The 14947-nt window shown below is 38.4% G+C and overlaps 1 protein-coding gene across 1 annotated transcript in view; it reads right to left on the bottom strand.

Annotated features, from left to right (window-relative positions):
- Positions 1-3877: 3877 nt before the first annotated feature.
- SLC24A4 (solute carrier family 24 member 4) overlaps positions 3878-14947 on the bottom strand; it is an 89323-nt gene continuing 78253 nt past the window's right edge. Inside the window, exons 13-17 of the mRNA XM_086463599.1 lie at positions 11027-11193; positions 8709-8823; positions 6472-6584; positions 5783-5848; positions 3878-4030 (exon numbers count right to left, since the gene is read on the bottom strand). Of these exons, the coding sequence (XP_086319725.1) occupies positions 3878-4030; positions 5783-5848; positions 6472-6584; positions 8709-8823; positions 11027-11193 (614 nt within the window). The remainder of the gene's footprint in view (positions 4031-5782; positions 5849-6471; positions 6585-8708; positions 8824-11026; positions 11194-14947) is intronic.

Here is a 14947-nt window from a genome sequence, read left to right on the forward strand (position 1 = left end):
TGCTACTCCAGTGTACTGCAGCGGAAAAGTACTGCTAAAAGCTCTCCTTGGCCAGCTGCAATTCAGTTTTGATCCTGCTCGTACACCAGGGCAGATGCACAGTTTTGAAGTCTGAGACAAGGAGCCAGTTCTCTTATTTACAAAAGTGGACATCCAAAGTGGTACCAGCAGAGCAGAAGCCCACAGATTCTGGCCAAATCTTTTTATCAGAGAAAAAATAAAATCTTTAGACTGCAAAACCAATAAAATATGAGATCTGAATATGATAGAAAACCCAGAAACCATGCTCCGCTGTCATCTTAGGACACAATCCAGCAAGGCACTTGGACATTTACTTAGCTTTAAGCATGGAATCAATCCTACTGAAGTTAAGCTTTGCTGGATATGGGATATCTTTCTCTGATTTGTATTACTTTTCAGTGTTAGTATGCTGGCAATTTTCAGATCACAGTAACAGTTTTCCCTCTCACATCCACCAGCTTTCTTTTCACTCTTGAGCTGAACATTAACTTACACAACATTGTGACACCATTCCAAACTTGGCCAGCTAACTTTTGTAATGGTTAGTACAACAAAATGGCTACGAAATTTTACAGACACAAAATGAACAGCTGCAATATAAAACTGTATTAATTGCAGAGCGCCAAGCACTAATCACTTCTTTTCTTGGAAAGCGGCAATATTTGTAGTGGTTTCCTGACCACATGAGCAAATAATTTTTTTTTTTTTTTTTTTTGTATACACGTGAAAGGCACTAGTCTGCTATTACTTGGCAATAGCCTCCTGAATTACCAATACATTCTGATGCAGGTTTATCTGACATACAACTGTTTGTCAATCAGATCTTTCTCAGGCCATTCAGTTTAGCTGCACGGCTTGATCTGTAACCGCCATCTTTATTTATTTTAGCATGACTACATAGGGAGTCTTTAGACTACTTCATATGATTACGTGTCATCAAGGCCCTGATACAGCATCTCATAATTCTTTGGCAAACAATACATCCCTGGTCATGTAGAGGTGTCAGAGGAGAATCCTACTAATGTTATTTATAGTGATAGGCATGGCGTGATACCTGTCTCATAGCAGGAGATGCATATGAGACCACCTCATGAAATGCAGCATTAGAATTTAATATAAATTGTCCTCAAGTGGGTCTATGTTTTAGGGAGGGCTATAGATGACAGGACTGGCTGTGTGATTTAAGGTCAGTATTACCTTCTGAGACTGTCTCTTGCTACAAAAGAACACCCTGGCTTTCTGAAGCAGGTAATATTCAGTTTAGGCAGAATAATTCTAAATGATGTCTGAAGGATTCATGGCATTAGCAAACACAATTTCATGCATATTTGGGCCTATTTGCTACAGAACAAATTGCTGCCCCTAGTTTTCTAATGTTGCCTGGCTCAGAAATATGAAGATACAGTACAATTTGCTAGGTCTGGCACTGTAAACATTGATGCCCTCATCACTGTCAATTCAGCTGATCACTAGGCATTCAAAACTAGATTTTGGAACTACTTTTCTGTAGTGTAAGGACATCTGAGCTGCCTGAACTGTGCACAGAAAAGCAAATGTTTGCTTGGAGACAGCTAGTTCTCCAAACCCACCTGACAGCAAAACACAGGAAAAAAAAACATTTACTCAGCCTCTCTCTCTGCTCCTTTCAGCCTCATATCTAAGCCATCACATGATTTCCAGCAGCAAACTGTCCTCCTGGAAGATAGCAGGGAAGAGAGCAAGACTACAGACGGATGCTCCTACAGTGGTGCAGCAGTATGCTACACCTTCACAGCCTTTCTGCAACAGAAGACTCACAAAGATGATCCATGAATTCCATCTCCTCAGCTTTACACTGCAGCAAAAATGTCTTGAATGCCTGGAAATGGGGTCACTGGCATACTTGAGATCAAATATGTTTACTGTCATGCTTGCCTACTGAATAAAGCATTTGAGTAACGCTGTATTTGTCGCCATCTTTAGGACTGGCTAGTTAAACTACATAACTACTTAATTAAGGTGAAAAACTCTAAATGGATACTAATACTGTCATTTGTAACAAAGTGCAAAGCAAATAACAAATATGTTGCTCTTTTTTTTTCTTCGGATTACATTGAAAGGATCCCATTCAAAAAAATATTCAACAGCAGAATACACTTCTTAATTTGTACCAAAATAATTTTTAAAATACCCTCAATCGTAAACACATTGCCTGGTGTAAACAGTATTCTGCATGTGAGCTGGCAAAAGAGAATTATTTGCCATATATGTCAAAATAGGGAACTTTCTGATTTAGTGCATATTTGCTACGGTTTTATAGTATGTTCTCACTGACACAATAATGGGATTTTTTGTATATACTCTTAAGTGCAAAATATTAGGATATTTAAAAATGCATCAACTGTCAGTTGATAGATTTGGTTTGGTTTATAAACATTAAAAAAAATCTATGTATAAAGTTAACTGTGCTTCTTTAGAAACTTTATGTGATCATTCACATACAGCTTTAAAATATTTTTTTAAAGTTTAGTATCAATTCAAAATACACTGTCTCAGTGATTTGCAATCATATGACTGCTACAATGTGGAATGTTACCCATTATTTTTAATACTCTGGGCCAGATCTTGCTCTCAGTTACATCCAGAGTAATTCCTTATATCAGATTTATGCTGGTGGAAAGGATATCAAAACTTGGTTTCTACTGGGGCTTAAAAAGAAGTATATCATGCTTCAAAACTTGCATGCAATCAAATCAAGGACCATATTCTCTTGACAGACTTGCTTTTGTCTAAGTGTTTCTTATCTGTACTGCTCAGTGTCAGACACTTATCTTCATTAACTTCTGGGAATAAATAAAAAATGGAGAAGAATACAGCAGCTTCTTGACTGATGAAATAAGCTTCTTCCCCCCACCAATCAATCAAATCATAATCAGGGTGGGTTTTGTCAGAAAGTCTGGATTATGTTCAGATACTACTCAGCTGATAACAATAACTGATAGTTATTGAGCACCCAGTTGTATTTTATTTGTGTAGTTTCTTCTAAATTTACACAATGGGCTTACAAGGGCCAATGCAAAGTTTTTCTTGTGGTGTAATATTCCATAAAAGTTAGTTTATATTTATGTATACAGCATTCCTCATTCACGGTAAAACATGTTTTTCAAGTATGAATTTCTGCATGTAATTCTCTTCTTCAATATGCAGATACTCTGACTTTTAGTGTGCATCATCACAAGTGATACAACATACAACCATTTCCTCTTCTTTCTCTGCCACACTGTTCATGTTTATTGAAAATAGCAATAAATATTCAACACTGCCATCAAAAACTGTCAGTGCAGTTCCTCTATAAGCAGAGCACTTGAAGGGGGAAATGATGTCCTCAACAGTGCATGCCATGGTATGTGCCTTGGACTTTCTGGTCCTGTAGTTGAGATATTTTGACTGAGCCAAGAAAAGTTCGGAACTTGCTTCTTACTCTTCCACGGAAAGTAAATGTGAAAACCAAAAGAACTACAAAGATTTTTCTCCCGTCCTCTGGTTAACCTTGGTGGTAGTAGTTGATTGTCTGCAGAAGGAGAATGAAAACCACAACAGAATGTCCCAGAAATGGGTCATTTTAGAGTTCTGCATAAGATCCATGCAGCTTTATGACTGAGCAGCAATATTCAAAGAGAAGGAAAATGCTTTGGTTGCCTCGAGCTAGCATGATAAAAGAAAGGTGTGCTTTCCTTCCACACAGGTAAAAGTGCTTGTTAGCTGATGAGGCAGGAACAATGCTCAAATTACTGATGGAAAGAAGTAGTAAAGTGAGATGCCACCTGTCATTTACAGCACATGTAATCAGAAGAATTTCAGTCTCTCTCCTTGTGGTTTAAAGTTCTTCTCGGCACATAGGGAAGTTGACAAAGGTGAAGACATTAAACTCTATCAATATAGAGAAGCACAGGAAAACAGCATAAAGAAATAACACGTAGATGCCTAATTTCCTGTCAAGTTTCCATTTATTTGCATGGATTCCAAACACCTGCAAACAAACAAAGTGTTAGTTAACTAAGCCCCAAAGGAGACTTTTGGAAACAACCATTATAAGCTAAAAATGAGTCTTTTGAATTAGAGATCCTGAACAAAGATAAAAATACATTCTCCGTATTTTATAGATCAAAAAAGCAACATATGTTTTTCTGATCAAGAAAAGGAACATAGAAGCCCAAACTAAGAACCAAAACACTGGTCTGACTCTCAGTTGTCCTAAGATCCTTTTATAAAATATTAAATTAACTCATTTAAGGCCCCTTCACAAGTTCTTTCTTTGACTGAGAAAAGGGCCCCTACGTCCTCAGTTTCACTCTGTGGTGCATTTTCAGTACATGAGGCACATTCTAGTCAGGCAGCACTCATTCAGTATAAACTAAAGGAATGCACTGAACTATGCCAATGCCTCTCCCTCCAGTGTTCCCCTACAGATCCCTTATGTCCCAGTAGTATGCCAGCACCTAATGTTCATTCTTTCAACAGCTTCAGAAGAGGTGCTTGCTTTGATGTTTTGCTCAGCTCCAGAACTAGAGGGAGTTACAAGTTACAGGTAGCAAAGCAATGAAGTCCTCAGGAAGGCACCTATTTTCAGTGGTGTTGAGTGCCTCTGAATTAATATTTATTTTCCTCCAAACTCTCCACTGGGTTTTGCTGGGAGAGTCTGTGCAAATCAGGGTATCCAGCAGAACAAATGAGACAATAATAGATGCTTTGAACTCAGGTGACATGGCTTCTATGAAAAGACTCTTTCCAGAAAAGCATGAGCAGCTAGCATAGTAAAACATTTGCATAATCCTCCCATTTTTTTCCAAAGTGCTGATTACCAATATGCATGCAGCAACATCAGAAACAAATGTCTACTAAGCATTTTTGTTGTTTCACAGGTGCTGTGCAGTATGGCAGAACCGGGGATAAGAAAAGAAAAGAACAGGCTCCCACAGTTTATATACCATATGCATTAGGAAGTTAGTGGCAGAGTGAACAGCCCTGGCCATTCTCTATCACTTAAGTCGTGCACAAATGATGTGGAATTTTGTCATGCAACAGTGTGAAATTTCCAGTGATGATGCCAATCCTCTACAGAGCCTCCACAGACAATCAGTGAAAGATGTTTGTACAAGTGGATATTTTTATACCTTTGTGATTTGGTTCTTCCCACAGAGGGTTCCCTGGGAGTCAGCAGGATCAGACCTTAAGTACCAGCAAAATTGACTTTTGAAACAGAATTATTGTTTCACCTTAACAAGTCATGTCTTACAAGGGTAAGTGTCTTATGCCAAATGACATTTAGCATGCCTATTCAAAGTCTTGAGGTTCACAGTCCTCAGACTAGTCTTCATTAAGGATTTTGGCTACAGAACTTGATTAGTCCAGGCTGGTTTTGGGAATTGGAGACACGGGCAGAGGGTGATGAAGCATACCTGAGTCTTATCCCACCATAAAGTAGAGACAAGCTGGGTGTATGCAGCTGGACACAGGAGCACAGAAGTATTACTGAATCTCACAGTTTCAACGTTGCCACTGAAATCAATGGGATCTACACAAATCCAGCATCTCTTGCACCAAATGTCAGATTTCAGTCCTCACTGAGGACTCTACAACTCATGGTATTGCTAGAAGAATGATACTTTACAAGAATCAATGCTTCAGGGATAATAAGTATTTCCATTTTGTCCTTTTATAGCATGTAAATACCTAACAAGTATTTTGCAATTGAAATACTTGGAGACACTCAAATACTTACAGTAAGTGCCACTGATCCTAGCAAAAGTGCAACTGAATACACCAGTCCTTTGCTGTTTATCTTAACCTGTGGGAATTAGAGAGAGAAGAGACCTTTAAAATGCTCAGCATATAATAACTGTGCTTTGGAGATCAGAAATCAATTTACTGATTTATGGTCCACCTTCTGTTTTGAATAGTGACTAACTTGCACATTTTAAACTACGCAAATCCATGACAGATTTATCATAATGAAGAACGGGAAGATTAAGGAATCAAACTAAATGTGTAAGTAATCCCACCTCCATAAAAAAATAAATCGGCTTTTATAATTGATTTTATGTTAGAAGACACTCAGGAGAGAGAGAGACTTGGTGTTATTCTCATCTTACAGACAAAAATACTAAGTTACAAGGAGACAGACAGAGTGCTTGAAGCTGTGTAGTGAGAAAATGACAGCGCCATGAACAGATACCCATGGCGCTATTTTTTCTGCTATGCAGTATAACGTACTCCAGTTGAAAACTGGGAATTAATTGCACCTTGTGGAAGGAGAATTGCTTCCTTAACTCCTAGTTCCTTGGCAAAGAAATAACACCTTATTTAGCAACCAATAACACGTTCAGCAGATTGTTGGGTTTTTGTTGTGGGTTGTTTTTTTTTTTTTAACAGACAAAAAGAACAAATTAAAGATTTCCCAAGTATACATACAGTTGATCCATAATCAATCACCATGGTCTGCAAACCCCATGGAACGCCAAGGCCCACCAGAATGTCAAAGACATTGCTCCCTACTGTGTTTGATACTGCCATGTCACCGAGACCTGCAGAGAAAAAAAGAAACCTCTTGGGTAAAAATGAAGTATAGAACCATTACTCTCTGTACTAGAGAAAACTAAAGGGGAATGATCTGCACTGATCCAAGCCCTCTTGGACTGGCCAGAGCATCTGATGTAAGGAGACAATTTCCATAATCTTTGCATGACTTCTGAAAAAAGTGTGCAAAAATTGCTCACTCCAACTACATCTTCCTTGTGTCCTGGAGAGCCTTTACTGGGTGCGTGGTGCCCATTCAGCACACAAGTTCTATGCCAATTAAAAAATACGTCTTGTTCTAGGAAGTCTGCTGCCACAGGGAACCTGGAGATTATGTACCGGCTTTAGTAGGTGGACACATGGCCTTTATCTCATGTGAATGATGAAAAGTGATCCTGAAAAGAACCCAACCAGATGGTAATCTAAGATATTAAGCATTTCTCAGAGGCTTAATCAGTAATGATTTCACTTCAGGAACAACAAAATGCTACAAGAAAGGAAAAAAAGAGTGAATGGTGGTGAAGTCCTAGGCATTACTCAAAATCTACTCCTAATGCTCATCACCAGCTGGCATCTCATTCTGCACCAGTGTCAATGTATGTGAGGAAGGCAGAACTCTTCTCTGCCCCTGCAAATTTCCCTTAGGCACCGGTGCGACTACTGAATCACTTCCACAAAGTGTAAGGGAAGGAAGAAGAACTCTGATATAATTGGGACATGTCCCCCAAATACTTTGAAAGTACACTGAGTGGAGACAGACACTACCACACCATAAGTACAATATCTTCTTGCAGGAAGCTGCTGAGAGGAAGGTTATGCTCTGGATCCATATTATGGCAGTGTCCATCTCTACTTTATAGATACTTGTCTGCAATCTGTCAGTTAACTTCTCTCTTGAATCTAAGTAGTGCAAAGTCCCTGTATTGTCTTTGTGAGAATGGGGCTGCTTTTTGCCAAGCTAGTGCTTATCTTCACTTTCAGAGGAAACAATCCCTACAGTAGTTTTGCCTAATACTAAAGAAGAACTGATCTAAAGAAGCCGTCTGCTCATTTAAAAAGGTAATGTGTTCCTTCTGTTCTTGCAAAAATCTGTTCACTTTAATACTACATATGGAAAATTAATTTAGTAGGAAAGTGGTTCTGTAAGAATCCTGAATACTGGTTTGCACTGCTTTTTGTGAGATTTTCCTGCGCACAACAAATAACACAACCTGGAAAATGAAATGTTTTAAATGTATAATTCTTTTTAACCAAGCAATAATTAACAGCACTGCTCCTATCTCAAACTACAAAGGTGGGGCTTTTGAGTGCTTAATTTATCACTTGGGAGTGCTTGCTGTTTGCCCAATGATGTGTGCTGGAGATCTCATTATCTGGAAAAAAAACTTAATGTGAATCAGAATAGTGGAAAAGAATGCAGTTAGGACCTTTTCTTGTTCTACTGCAGTACAGGAGATCACGCTGTCAGGTTTAATGTTTTTCAATAACAGGAAATGATGTGACTACAGGTATTTCTCAAGCAAAAAAAGGAAATGTAAAGAACCTTAATCAAAACTTAAAGATACACTAGAAAGCCTTTGACAATTTCAACTGGAAAGCTGATGAGGACATAGCTGACATTTATCTAAAACTCTTTCCAGTGTAGCTATCCGTATGTCCCAATGGGAAAGAGGTTTGCATTTGGATGAGAAGTATGCCTGGAGCAATACCATTACTGCCAGATCCTTAAACTACTTCCCTGGGTTCAAGAGGTCTTCTAGAAATCAGCACAAGTTTTACAGCGACAAGTGCTGGTCAGCATATATTCTTCAATGTATTTACTAGCTGATATTCCAGTTTTGTCTACTATCCTTTCACCCTGACTGATACACACTATGCACGGGATATCTGAGTGTTGAATGACCTTCTGGAATGCTAGAGTGTGCCCAGTCGCAATAAGCAAAGATAACAGGAAAGGGATTATTTTTTTTTGGTTTACAATAATTAGTGAAGTGTTTTGGCTTTTAACGAGGCTCTGAAACAGTAAAAATAAAAGAAAGAAAGATAAAACTGCATTGAGAGTTCGTGTGTATGGAGAAAGCAAATCACAGAGCACATATGTAGGATTGCATATGCTTCAGCAGACACAGTACCTTGTCTTGCTACTATTAAGCTGGCCATGCAGTCTGGGACGCTTGTTCCTGCAGCTAGGAAAGTAATGCCCATGATAACATCTGGTATCCCAAGGGTGTATCCAATCACGGTTACCTGAACAGTGAGGAAAACAGATTAACCTATCATATCTGGAAAGTCTCCTCATTCCAATACAGTTGTGGCATACTCTTAACTTGGATTTCTAGTATGGACCCTAACAGGATTAGGCTCAGGATACATATCCATTTCTGCAAATTAAATAATTGTGGAACAACCAGCCTAAAACCAACCCTGTGAAAAGGAAAAGTACTTTGGGTCATGTTGTTCAACATTAATAGGCAAATAAAAAGCTCCGTTTTCTCTACTTCTAACAGGATATACTGATCTTTTAAGGAGGAGCACAGACGTAATCCAACATGTGGGGTTTTTTTATTTCCAGGAGTGGCAAGATTCTCACTGGTTCTATTCTCAAAAGGACTGCAACCAATTTATATTGTGATATAGGGGCAGAGATATAAAGCACTTATTTTATCTTAACACATGGAGAAGGAATCAGTTTCTTGCATGACTTCTGATACAATCCCAAAGAGACAAGTCTGGTTATATTGCATCCTGAGAGTCCAGACGCAGCTTTAAAAGAGCTTAGGGAATAGCTAAAGCTTGTAGCAGAGCTCTTGGAAACGACAGGGAACTGTATTTAGCTGGAACATCCGAGGAAGGATGAAAAAGTGTCAAGAAATAAGGCTGAACAGGCAGCTGAAAAGGAAATAGCCTTGCATGAGTGAGAAGACTGAATCAGGGACAGGCAGCTGCTTCCCCACTGAGGCTGCTAAGGGTGGAAGTCTTTAAGGCTCTGTATTGTTTTTTGAAATAGTCTGCCAGTCTCTTATATGAGGAAAACTGGACCCTTCACCAAAGAAAAGGTGTATTTTAGGAATCTTGTTCTCAGAGGCAAACTGTGACTCAGAAATAGGAGCAGGCATGATTTTCCTGGTGCAAGTGGTAAAGGGGTATTAAGGTCTGGCTGCTTCTTAAAATAAGCTGTGTTGCAGCCTTCATGAGCCCATCTCTTGTTTGTGAAGAGGATATCTACAAACAGAACCAAGGTACAGAGTGTGGCCTTGCAAAGGACATGTGGTACAAAATGAATGTGTGGCTTTGGCACCATTATGCCAGGCAGAATGAGAGGCTGGCATAGAAATTTCTCCAACGCAGTCTACGTTAAGAGAAAAAAGGATTAGCTTACAACGCAAAAAGTATATAGAAAACACAATCTTCCATGAGAGGAAACATAAAGCGGTTTGCAAACACCTGAGATATTTGAGGAAGGTAGAGATGTTCTCCATCCAAAAAAGACTTTGCAGGTAAGAAGCCCATGAACAAAAAATTCTTCCATATGCAAGACTAGAAGAGTGTCTGTGTATATTTATATGTATATGTATACATATATAAATATATATGACTATTTATATGAGACTATACATACTGCAGTACGAAACCAGATGCAGATTTCTTAACTGTATTTTCCTTTAAAAGGAAAAATGACATATAAAATCTTCAGCAGCACATCCTACCAATCTTCCACTTACAGGTATATACAACTTCTTGGTTTTCAACTTTTAGTGTAGATAAAGGTAACCTTCTGTACTTAAAAAGTATAGCTAATTTTTCAATCACAGAAACTATCTGAGGAGCTTTCCTATTCATGCCTCTTCTCTGAGTGAAAACATAAACCTGAGAAACTGAATGAGGGTCAGAAAGAAAAAACATGAACTTATTAAAGTCTTCAGGTGTGCTCCTGAATTGACAACAATTTACAGATCTACACCTGCTTCGCACAGACCTAGGGCAAATAGAAACATACTAGCAATCATAATACTCTTCACTAAGAAGGGTTTTCTTGCATTATTCTAATCTATTTGAGGTGTTTTACACCACTTCCGAGTCTTCAAATTTTGTCATCCATCTGCCTTTTATGCATGTTTCAGTATCAGACCCCGTAACTAAATTTGTAGAATTGTCTCAGCAGCAGAGAGCTAATTGTTTTAATTTAAACTCCCTTTTACTAGTAGGATGTGGATGTCCACATTCTCTTGAAGATCAAGCTGGCTCCTTCCTATAGTGTATTTGGCCTTATACAGTAAAGGCCCAATTATTTGTGCAGAAAAGAGCAGCAGAAAGCTAAAATTATAATAATTAGGGTATGAGCTGAAGAGACTGCCCTACAATTACATGCCTGCCTTTAACAAATACACAAAATATCTGTTTTGACATGCACATTTCACCCAGTATGGGAAGTCCTGCTACATGCACTTACCATCCACACCATGAAGTAGGAGAACAAGGCAATCCAGAGAGTGGATAAGATGAATGTCACCATAAAACACTTCTCCCAGCGTGGTCTGCTGCAGTTGGGAATGGTGCAAAAGAGCACGAATATCAATGGCCACGTCAAAATCCATTTAATTTTGTTCATTTTTCCATCTGCAAAAGGAAGGAATAAAGGAAAGAACCAGTTTAGCTTTCCCATCGCTATCCCGGGCCCAGTTATACCTCTTTGAACACAGCAGATGATCCCCGAAGATCCCAGAAGGATGTTTACAATTGCGCATGCCAGCTTGTTTTCCAGTGTACCTTTCATGCCTACTTGGTCTCATGACTCTCAGCCAAGTTCTGCAAGTACATCCAGAATCTTACAGTTAAGCCTGCCAAGGTCTCTGTAAATCTATGAAAGAATTACAATGATTTTAAAGCATGGCTGATTTTAAAACCAAAATTAAGTCAGGTTTGTTGCTCTTTTGAGTATCTGTATTACCATTAATCCAAATTTTAAAAAAACCCCACCAAAATTAAATAACAAAATAACTGACCCCCTCACCTTTTAAAAAGGAAGATGGAAATCCCTGCAGTGAAAATAACCTTTACTTTCTGTGCAGCAACAGAAATAACTTTCACAGAAAACAGAAGCACAGACCCGACCTATACATGACAAACTCGTCTCACATGCCTCACTGTGGTCACTTGGGCACAACTTTAAACTGGTACTTAGGAGATCTAGACTTGTTAACTCTCTCCAACTGCATATAGCACCACTTTGAGATGGTCTCTTTTCCTCTATAAAAGGAAACTGAAGATACTGACTTCCCTCATACAGCTCTCCAAAATCAACTGGTGAGAAACATCAGAGAACTGTAATTACTGAAGACAAGTACACGCCATCTCATGTTTTAAAAATACAAGATACTGTTAACGTCAGATAAATCTCAATCTGTAAAAGAGAATAATTTTATAATTAGGCCATAAATGAATGGGGCACTTTTATGTTTCATGAAGTATCCTGTAAGTAGGTAACAAATTTGTTTCTCAGGCTAAACCAAGGTATCACAGCCAACAGCATGGTGGTTTTTGTTTGCGTTTTCTTTACATTGTTTTAGACTTGTGCTAGTAAGGATTTCCATCATTAACTGATAATTATATACATGAGATCCAATAAAATATGCCATTTTGAATAAAATTGTTAATCGCGTTGAAGAAAGTTATCAGATATGTCTTACATTGAAGTTATTTAGCTGAATTATAAAGGGCAGGTAATAATCAGTGAAAGCACCTATCAATTTCACCAAGAATTTTCTTTCAGCAAAGATACTAGGATGTTTAATAGGAGTTTTTGTCAGTGAATTTAATTAGATTGAAATCTGTCCTCTGGACCAATGCACACCAGATGCAATGAAATTATATATTAAATATTTTAAAATTAATAATACTTCTGTAATTTATAAGGCTACTTACTAGATTAATTTAACTTGGTAAGTCCAAACGCAAGTCTTTATTCATTTACTTCAGTATGTATTCTAGTACTAAATAGTCTTGCTTAAGATATGGATGAGCTTAACCTATGATTTCCTTGTGAATTCTGAGATGCCATCAACCCACCAGGAAATCTTAGCCTAGGCTTGGCTCTTTATTCCCACTTAGCTTGTGGCTGTGGAACTTCTAATGCATAAAACTACTGAAGTCTCCTTGGGTCAATTCTAATTCTAGAATTTTACATGTCACTGGGGATCTACTACAGATATTACAGGAAAGTCCTTTTTCCTTCTGGTTACACACTGCCATACAGATTTTTAAAGCAGTTATCTTTTATCTGTTCTGTCCGAAAAATGACACTTCTTGGAGCACATCTCACTTTAATTCTGTTAACAAGGCTGTAAATATCCTATGGTAATTTATACCTCCTCCTGTTTAATTTGTTACAGCTTGGACCATTAAAAGACTCCTGCTAGTTAATTTGTACTCTTTGTCTACCCAAGTTGCTAAGCTTGGTTCATAGTCAAACAAGTCAGCATGGCCTAGGCCAGTAATTTCCTCAGTGCATAATTCCAAATACAGGGTGAGTGGGCGACTGACAGGAAAAAATAATGGATCTGATGTGGCTGTAATCGGACTTCAGTGGTGCTACACACAGGAGATTCAGTCCCATCTCTCTTTTCAATAACATGAATAAAAGAAACAAAATTGCCTGAACAAATAGAGAATAAATAGATGCACTCAGCCTCTGCTGGGGAATATGTATCTTGTCAGGGATTCTGTCTAGCGCCCTGAATTACTTAAACAGATGCTTAACTGTGAAAATTCACAGTCCCTTACCACTGGCATTGCTATGTTTGCTCAGTTCCAGGAAAAACGAAGTATTAGTGGAGGAGGACTTGCCTTTCCCTTATCTTTGCTCAGTTTGAATGGATGTGTGTCAGATTAAAATTCCTGGCTCTACCAGTGGTGATGCTTTATCCACACAACGTCATGAGTCAGAACTGGTTTTTACAGCTAGATGGTTTATGGAAGCGACATTTGCATTCAGTACATGGCAACCAGGCTTGAGACTTCGGAGAACAACTTCATGTAATTCTGGATTTTGCTGGGTTAACAGTGAAGCTGTCCGGCCATTTGCAGTTAGCCTGGAATAGTTCTGAAACACCATGGCCAAAGTAGCCTTCTTGACACATTTTACATTGGCTTCTCTTTTGTGCCAGGCTTTGCTAGCTTTTATAAACTTTTAGACAAAGCCTTAAGTATATCTGGCCTTGGCTCTACCCCAGGCCATTTTCTTCAGCTCCTACTATTCTGGGTCATGGAACCTGTGTGGCACCCAGTGCTAAAGCAGTCTACTATTATGCTGTAACTTGGTAGTTTTTTAAGAATTTATTAAGTTTAGCAACAACCTCAATAAAGTGAGACTTTATTTCCTCTGGATATGGATGACTTCATTAATTTCACCTAGCTTAAATGAGTGCACAAACAACACACAGCTTGGAAATTTTATTTTGGGGGGTTTTTTTTGTTCTTTTGAAATTACTTCTTGCGGTGCTTTGTTGTTTTGTTTTTGACCATCCATCCTAAAACATTCATTTAGATGACTTAGCGATAAATTTGTTAAATTGGAGTATGCTTTTAGTTCATTACAAATTGTTTTATGATTGTTGCTTAGCTCCCTAGTACATCTGCAAGGAAGAAAATTATCATCCTCATTAAGGCTATTACCCAATACATCACTGTTCTGCAAAACCAGACAAACTGCCCCATTACAAGACGCTAGCTCAGTTGTTTTAATAGCAGTACCATACACTCCTGTGAGCCCTGGGTCTGAAGGCTCCTGCAGCAACCCACATAGCTAAGGAAAGGTGTATTTTGCTTGTCGCACCCTCCACGACAATAATGAAAGAATATTGCTTTATTAGAGAAAGCAACACTAGTCTATATTCTGTTCACTTTACCCTGCTATAAAACAGAAAGATGAGGTTTTTTGCATGAAGTTGTTTTTCATACTTTATACATCCATTTTTCTGTCTCTCCAGATATTTGGAAGCCAAGCACGCCACTTATTTCAGAGAGGTATCATTACAGAAGACCCTGATTACAATGTTTCTGAAAAATGAAACAGCAGCCCTACAACAAAGAACTCTTTTCTAATTTTCAATACATTTCTGGGCTTGTCTTCTTTCCAGATGTTATGCTCACAACAATTACTTTCACATACAGATAGCGTCCTGGTGAACAAAGTCAACAACACACATCACAGCACTGAGAGGAAATGAGTATTTCCTTAAGGTGATAAAGAAACTGCCTTTTACAGGAAAAATAGTCCTGTTCACAACATTCATGCAGAGTTGAGAGGAGCTCAGTATGAAATTGTGAAACTACATTTGTGTTTTCATTCATATCAGGAGCATACCCTTGAAGT

The sequence above is a fragment of the Leptosomus discolor genome, chromosome 3 (genome assembly GCF_034619465.1).
Source record: "Leptosomus discolor isolate bLepDis1 chromosome 3, bLepDis1.hap2, whole genome shotgun sequence".
Lineage (NCBI taxonomy): Eukaryota > Metazoa > Chordata > Aves > Leptosomiformes > Leptosomidae > Leptosomus > Leptosomus discolor.